Source organism: Pinus tabuliformis, chromosome 6 (genome assembly GCF_031772625.1).
Source record: "Pinus tabuliformis cultivar Carrire ecotype Pingquan chromosome 6, CPIR1, whole genome shotgun sequence".
Taxonomy (NCBI): domain Eukaryota; kingdom Viridiplantae; phylum Streptophyta; class Pinopsida; order Pinales; family Pinaceae; genus Pinus; species Pinus tabuliformis.
This window is the reverse complement of record NC_142292.1, coordinates 2,043,126,084-2,043,134,696: the sequence shown is the minus strand read 5'-3', so window position 1 is coordinate 2,043,134,696 and position 8,613 is coordinate 2,043,126,084. Positions and strand designations below refer to the sequence as shown.

At 36.7% G+C, this 8,613-nt stretch overlaps 1 protein-coding gene and 1 long non-coding RNA gene across 2 annotated transcripts; one reads left to right on the top strand and one right to left on the bottom strand.

The window, feature by feature from the left end:
- Positions 1–4,269: 4,269 nt before the first annotated feature.
- On the bottom strand, positions 4,270–5,595 carry LOC149267452 (uncharacterized). Its single transcript, XR_016253103.1, has 2 exons — positions 4,856–5,595; positions 4,270–4,726 (listed from the first exon to the last, which is right to left on the bottom strand). It is a non-coding gene; the product is annotated as an uncharacterized LOC149267452 (long non-coding RNA).
- A 1,883-nt stretch (positions 5,596–7,478) lies between these two features.
- On the top strand, positions 7,479–8,372 carry LOC149267451 (uncharacterized). Its single transcript, XM_089411824.1, has one exon. It carries the CDS (start codon positions 7,479–7,481, stop codon positions 8,370–8,372), a length of 894 nt encoding a protein of 297 aa, XP_089267950.1.
- The last annotated feature ends 241 nt before the right edge of the window (positions 8,373–8,613 follow it).

The following is an 8,613-nucleotide window of genomic DNA, read 5'->3' as shown; positions in this document are numbered from 1 at the left end:
GATTGTTTGATATCATTTTTTTTTTAAATTAGAAGGCAGGTCTTTTTCACGGCTTTATTATTGGAATTTAGGTTATTATAAGTCTACATAACTAATTTTTTTTAATCTAAACTCTATAAATTTCTCAAATAATTATTTAAAATTGCTAAGGATAAGTCTAACTCAATGCTTGGCCCCAAATTTTACCTAATTCCTTACTATTGTGGTAAATCACATATTGGCCAAACTAGTAGATCATTTAAATCTCATCTCAAAGAACATATCACTAACACTACCCACAAAAATATCTCTAAATCATTTATTGTTGATCACTTCTTTAAATATAACCACCTCATTTGCTTCAATCAAATTAGAATTATTTCCTTAACACCCTTCTACAACTCCCACCTCATTCATGAAGCCCTTGAAATTGAAAAACACTTAACAGGGAAGATGGCTATAAACTCATCCAATCTTGAAAGCCCCTCATTAAGTGCCTTAATCAATAGGTCTCTTGTTTGATGTAAGTTTATATTCAATTCTCTACCATTTTGTTTAGATATAATCTCTTTTTTTACCTCCCTATAACCCTATCTTAATCTCCCCCCCTAATGATTCAACATTATTTATTCCCTCTTCTCTCACTAAAATCCCTTGGTATCCATTCCATTTTTTCCATGATCTTCATTGACATAGCCCACCCAAGATTTGGGTGACTCTCTTTCTCTTTGTTTCTCACTTTTCAATGATCACAATCAATCCACAATCTATAGTGGAGGGGGGTGGGAACACTCGGCCTTCCTTGTCCAATACTCAGTAGGGCATGATGAAATATGCCATAGTGCTTAACAACCACTTTCGTTGTTGAGGCATACATGGCTTGTTCTTGGCTAGACCCCATGACTAAGAGTTTGGCCCAAGCTATCTCTTACCATGGTTGAGTGCTCTGATGGTGATGAAGAACTTCTATCAACGAGGAGCTCCTGATCTAATGGTTGTACTCTGCGGGAGATCAACGGTCCCAGTAAATTGTGGAGGCCTCCCCTATGTGACATTAGCAAGAGGGGGGCATCCACAATCTAGGTTCCCATTTGAGATTCCGACCGCAATAATCAACTGTGGATATTAATGAGAGGAGATCAATGGTTTGCAGGGGCCAATCCCTGTGACACCAACAGAAGGGATTAATGGTCTATAATTTATCACAACCTTTGGTCATGGTTCCTTGATTCATAAGGGCATCGATGGGCTTCGGTCAAGGGCAATGATAAACCCTCACATCACCTTGCTATGGTAATTAAATCATTCTTGACATGTAGCGAAATATACCAGCTCTTGGTCTATTAAGGTCGTCCTTGTTGTTAAACCCCATAGCTCTCAACAAACCCCTCCCACACTAATAGGTATTACATGCTTTATTGACACAATCTCTAGAGTCTATGTGTGATAGTCTTTGATTTGGTTTTGGAAACCTGTGATACGAAGGGTTTAGGTTGATATTGACCCCCTTCTCTAAAATAACTCTAGTGGCTCTCCTTCGAATCGCTCCATAGATCATTATACTTCCTCAACTTCAATCCTAACACTCACACTCTTTATAGGGATCATACAATCATGGTATTTACACAAATCACGGGCACAAAGATCAATTACCCGAGGCACAAAATTAGTATGACTCCCTTAGAACTTACCCTCAGTATAACAGGAAACGCATGTAGAGAAAATGTTCTTGTAGTAGGCGAGGACCGCCTTATCAACACTCCCGAGAGACACTCTAGAGCCCAGTATGAGGTAGATGTCAAGCAAAAATGTTTAACATTTAACAAATTTAATCTAATGTCAATGTCGGCCCTAATTAAAAATCTATATAACTATTGCAATGGAAACGCCATAAGGCAATAAAGATCAAGAAAAGGCAATGAGGTAGATGTCAAGCAAAAATGTTTAACATTTAACAAATTTAATCTAATGTCAATGTCGGCCCTAATTAAAAATCTATATAACTATTGCAATGGAAACGCCATAAGGCAATAAAGATCAAGAAAAGGCAATGACCGTGTTACAATGAAATCTTACTGCAATAATGCTTCCTTGAGACTTACAAATCATAAGACCTATGTTGAAGTTAAAAACTGTGTGTGAAGGAAAAATATAATTATTATATAGATTTATCTTCGTTATAAAAATATTTCGAATCTTCACATCCCAGTGCGGAAGATGCTTGCATGATACTCAAACTTTTATCCTCTGCGTATAATCACTTCAATAAATGCTTGCATGATACTCAAACTTTTATCCTCTGCGAATAATCACTTCAATAATCTCAAATACCCAGTTTCAAAATCCGGCTATTTGCTTTTCACACAAAAATCAAGATACTCAACCAAGAAAAAAAAAATTGTTGATGATGGTTTTTTTCTAAAGTTGTTTATTTAACTTACAGTGGTCCTTTTGTTAAGCCACTGCACTATGAGAGAGATCGATATGCCATTAAAAGCATCCTAAATTTTCATATGGCTTCATTCACACCCTCTCGGGAATTTTAAAGATTTTATGATTGGGGAGCAAAGCTGTGAACCCCTGAATAAACCCTTCAACAGTGCACAGGAGACTAGCATCCAATTAAACTCACATGCTCTGCCCCACTCACTTATTGTACCCTGATTTCAACCTTGCTCTGTCAATTAGACAACACACAGTACATAGAACTACACAAGCAACAGAAGCAATAAAATTAGACCATGGCTGCACCGAAGCTTGAAGATATCAGCCATCGTCCAAAACAACAACTAAATGGGCTGGATAACTGCATCGACTCCAATCCACAGAAGCAATAAAATTAGACCATGGCTGCACCGAAGCTTGAAGATATCAGCCATCGTCCAAAACAACAACTACATGGGCTGGATTACTGCATCGACTCCAATCCACCGTGGCGTAAGATTTCTAAACATCTTATCTCTTCTACTTTGTTGCCTTCTCTTTCTACCTAAAGAAATGTTTATGTAAGTCGAGAGTATTTTTACTGTCAGTGTGCTTGCTTCCAATGGTTTAAAATAGACTTAGGAAAATAGTTATTTGCTTCCAATGGCTTAAAATAGACTTGGGAAAATAGTTATCTGTTGAAGACCGTAAAGAGTTCATAAATATCATTAAAAACACAATTAAAAAACAACTAATTAAATATTAATTGAATATAAATTATTGCTGGAAAAAATTACAAAACTGACTTTTACCATATCTAAACCAAAAATACTAATAATAGTGGTTGACATGGAGTTGAACTTCCTTGAACTATAAATAAAATAGGTTAACACATTATTACAAATATGGTTAAACTAGAAAACACATTATTACAAATATAGTAAAACGATAATAAATAACAATACCAATAGCAAACTGTCCAATGTAAAACATCTTCGAGGAGAGGCTCCACTATCATGCTCTTTAACGCAAATAAAATCAATACCGTTCATGAGATTCGAATTTCTGGAAAGTCTTGTCACCTCCCAATTTCAACAACACGGTTTCCTTCAATGACGCGTATTTCTGCTCTAGATTCTGCTCCTTTCAAATCCTCAAGTTCTGCTCTAGATTCTGCTCCTTTCAAACCCTCCAGTTCTGCTAAAAACTGCTTGTACTTTTCTTCCTCCCTCACCTTGCACTGTGGTATTTGGATTTCCATGGTTTGGAGGGCAAGAGCTGTCTCAAGCAACCAGTATATCATAGCCATTTCTCTATCATTTAAATAATGTAGAAACACATTTACTGTCCAAACATTGAACAGAGGGAAATCTTGACATGATGGGTTGGGAGCTCCCACAAACTAAAACCAGTCACAGAGTTTTAGAGGATGGAAAGCCCTTCAATCTCTTTCCTCTTTTTTCTTTTTTACACAGATTTCAATCTGATGGTTTCTCCACTGAATTAACTGAAAGCGTGTAAATAATTGGACCAACACAGATTTCAATCTGATGGTTTCTCCACTGAATTAACTGACAGCGTGTAAATAATTTGACCATGACTTGCCACTTGGTAAAATGAAATCATATCAAATACATTAATTAGCTACTGAATTAACTGACAGCATGTAAATAATTTGACCAACACAGATTTCAACCTGATGGTTTCTCCCACTGAATTAACTGACAGCGTGTAAATAATTTGACCATGACTTGCCACTTGGTAAAATGAAATCATATCAAATACATTAATTAGCTCCAACCATGACATGTTATAAACATAGTTACTCTTTAGCAGATAGAGAGATGCACATTGGAATTAGAAAAACAAGTAAAAACAATGTACAATGGAATTAGAAGAAGAAAAAATAGAGCTCCCACAAACTAAAACTAGTCACAGAGTTTTAGAGGATGGAAAGCCCTTCAATCTCTTTTTTCTTTTTTGGTTTTTGTTTAAAACTTTAAAGATTGGCTTACCAAACATATGCATTCATGCCACCCAGAGATGTAGAAGGTATTTTCTATTCCATCCAAACTTACCTACTAAAAATGCATTCGTTTAAACCCTGACCACATTTTTATGTGTTATGGGCTTCAAAATAAAAAATTAGGTACACTTATAGGACAAATCTTACGAGAGGTATAGAATTGCAAATGCATGTGAGAACATCGACTCATCCAACGTTCTCGTAGCTTGAAACCGCCCCAAGTGGAGATGAAATAATCTCTAGAAAATAGCGTTCGGGGTTGGACAAATAGTTCAATGCCCAACAGCGGCAATAACCCTACATAAAAGTATAAATTTTAAGTTATGGTTTGCAGGAAAGAGTGGGGTTTAACATAAAAGCCCTCAATTTTGATTAAAGCCTCTAAAAATACCAATTTGCTTGCTTTGCCATTGAGGATTAAGCTACCTTGGTCCACAGGAAGCCCTCCTCAAGAATATCCTTGAAACATTTAGTAGTACCGTAAAGAAGCTTGTAAGCCAGGGTTCGGCCATTAGAAAGCTGGTTCAGAATTTTACCGAGGGCGGACATGGCTTTCACAAAGAGACGAGCAATCATCCCCATTTCAAGGCCTTAATTGTGGTTTGTGCTTCCTGCTTCATCGCTATTTCTTGCAGCACCTATTTGCCATCTGTCTAAGTTGCCTCCGTCCAGCGGAAGCCCTCCTCAAGAATATCCTTGAAGCATTTAGTGGTGTCATAAAGAAGCTTGTAAGCCAAGGGTTCGGCCATCAGAAAGCTGGTTCAGAGTTTTACCAAGCGCGGCAATGGCTTTCACAAAGAGACCAGCGATCATCCCCACTTCAAGGCCTTCATTGTGGCTCATGCTTCATTGCTATTTCTTGCAGCACCTATTTGCCATCGTGCCGAGGGGGTCCAGTGACTTGAGGACTAAGTTGCCTTCGTCCACCGGAAGCCCTCCTCGAGAATATCCTTGAAGCATTTAGTGGTGTCGTAAAGAAGCTTGTAAGCCAGGGGTTTGGCCATTGGAAAGCTGGTTCAAAGTTTTACCGAGGGTGGGCATGGCTTTCACAAAGAGACGAGCAATCATCCCCACCTCAAGGCCTTCATTGTGGCTGGTGCTTCATCGCTATTGCGACACCTATTTGCCATCGGGCTGAGGGGGTCCAGTCGTTATTCCTGATCCTGTTAAAATGAACGCGATAAGGAAAAACTTGGTATAAAATATTGTTTGGAATTGTAACAGACTAACTATGGTTAGGAATTGTAACGGACTAACTATTTTCAATCTGAAGGCAGACTCTCTTTCAATCATCTAACACTAAAATTAATGGTTCATAACGATACAGATGGTCTGGGAGGGGAGTTCTTTCTAGAGAGAAAGGCCTTACCGTGTAATAATAATTATTATTATATATAAACAAAATATAAATTCAATATTGGTTTTATCAAACAATGTTAAGTGGATTTAACATATAATATAGTATTTATTTTTTGTTATTTTAATGCTCAGAAAAAATAAAATATGCTAGAGATGTGTAACTTAATGTAACGTAATATAATGTAAACATTTTAACTAGGTGAAAATAAAATAAAAATAACTCTATAAAAATTAATAAAAATAAAAATTCCCCATGGTATTAAGAATCTATGGTATTTACCCATGGTATTCATGTGGAATATAATTTATTTAAGGGGGAAATTAAACTAGCCTAGATCCATCTTAGTTTGATGTTATATTTAGATACATAACTTGTTGAAGGAAATGACGGAGTTGAATCCATGTAGTCTGTAAAGTTAAAATGTTTTTATGGATATGTCCGCACTTAGCATTTGTATAGATATGTTTGATGGCCTTATGTTTTTTTGTATGTTTTATTTCTATGGTTGAATGGATGAATACATAATGTGTGTATATGCCTAGAAGCTTTAGTGATTCATGAAGGTGTTTTTAAAGGTGTAAGGTTAACCAGGGTTGCACAAAGTACATAACAATAGTTGTTTATTCATTCTAATGACCTCTTTGATAATCACTTTAATATAATATTTATAATATACTTTCTTAATTTATGTGTAATAATGTGCTATAAAAATAAACCTTGGATAGATGTAGGATGGTAAATTTAGAAATGAATAAGTTTAAGTATGAAAGTGAGACAAGTGAGGAAAGGAGGTGGGTGAAATATTAGGTAAATTGTAATTATTACATTTTATCTAATATTTATGCATATCTCCATCCACTTTTTACTAGCTTGCTAAAAATATTGGGTAAAATATAATATTATAATATTATAATATTATAATAATATTATATTTTACCCAAGATTACCCCTCAATTGGTCCACTTTTTATTGTAAATTTTCTTTATATTTGAAGTTTAAAAGTAAACACTCAACTATAAAATTAGTAGGAGTGAGAGGAAATATTGAGTAAAATGTAATAATATTACATTTTAATTAGTAATTCCCCCACCCCTAGCCACTTTTTACTGGGTGGGAGTAGTAATAAATATTGGGTAAAATATAATACTATAATATTATATTTTATCCAAGATTTCCTCTCAGGTGATCCACTTTTTATTAAAAAAAATCTTTATATTTGAGGTTCATAAGTAAACTTAACTCCTATGTAAATATTTGATCTTGGTATGGCAGAGACGTAATATTTAACATTTGACTTGGTCAAAATAAAATAAAAATAAAAATAAAAATAATAAAACAAAATAAAAAACATAAAATTAATAATTATATTTATAATTATAATTATAATTAATAATTAATAATCAAACCAGCTTAAATCCATATTAATTTTGAATCTATAAAAAAGATTAAATTTCTTGAAATGCAAACTTTTTTTAAACTAAAACAATATTTGATCTCTCAACAATTAACACTTAATAAATCTAAAAATTAAAATAAATCTAAAATAATATTAAAAAACTTGCACGTTGTTGCTACCTCTGCGAGTGCCCTCCTGCAAACCCTCCTCACAGCCATGGCTCCAAAGGGAGGCTCTGAGCCTCCTTCCTCCCTCCCCTCTGAACTCCTGGCCTTCAAGCAGCTGGTGGGCGAATGCAGCAAGCGCCCAATTTCAGCCTCCCAGCAGAAGTTCGTCAAGAAGATGGAAACAATCCGACCGTCGCTCTTCCAGCTAAAGAACCCTATCATTCTGCCCTAAATACGACAGAAAGAGGACTTATCAGCCAATTCATTGGGTTATGGCCATCACCAAGAGCCATCGAATTGTGGGTGCAACGCAACTTGAGACCACTGGTTTCAGAAGGAATAAAATGCCACTTCGTCTGTAAGGGTTATTTCATTTTCATTTTTTACTACATTGAAGATAGGAACCTCATCTTTAGAAACGGGCCATACTTCATGGGTCCCCAGGGTCTGTACCTGAACAAATGGACGCTGGACTTTGATCCAGCCCAAAATGTGACCTCTGTTGTTCTTGTCTGGGTGCGCCTTCCTCATTTACCCTTGCACTATTGGAGTCCGAAGACTTTAGAAACCATCGGAAACACCCTTGGAAAATACATTGACAAAGCAGACAGGAAGGGAAAATACTCCTCTGCCAGAATTTGTGTCGAGGTTGATCTGGAAGTTGGGCTTCCAGAGGCCATAAAACTAACAGCGACATATTGGCCTCATGTGAAAGAACTAGACTACGAGCAATTGCCTTTCAAGTGCAGGGATTGCCATGGATATGGGCACTTTGCAAGAAACTGTAGAAATAAAATAGAAGAAGAAGCAAAGAAAACGAAGGGAGACCAATGGACAACGGTGCAGAAGACGACCTCAACAAAGCAGCACAACAAACCGAGAGGGAAAGGGGCACAAGTGAGAACTATTGTGATGTCCACAGAGCTACAGCTAGAAGGGACAGTGCCCCCTAGAACAGACCCTCCCAAATCCCTTCGTAGCTCTCAACACGCAGGAAGAAACCCCTGTTATGGAAAGTGATGTAGAATAGCAGACAAACCCCTCATTAATCGAGGAAGGAAATGCAGGGGCTTCCCCTGCTCAAAATGACTCCCCAGGAAAAGGTTCTCCGCCATCCTCTTATGCAGACATGATAAGAAAGAAACCCTTGGAATTGACAGGCTCATCGGAAGAGGAGACATTTGAAAGACCCTCGAAGCGGGCAGGGAGGAAATCCCTCAAGGAAGCAAGAGAGGAAGAAACAGAGAGGCAAAAAATGAAA

Coding starts and splice junctions, on each gene's coding strand:
- LOC149267451 (XM_089411824.1), top strand. CDS start 7,479: ATGCAGCAAGCGCCCAATTTCAGCCTCCCAGCAGAAGTTCGTCAAGAA.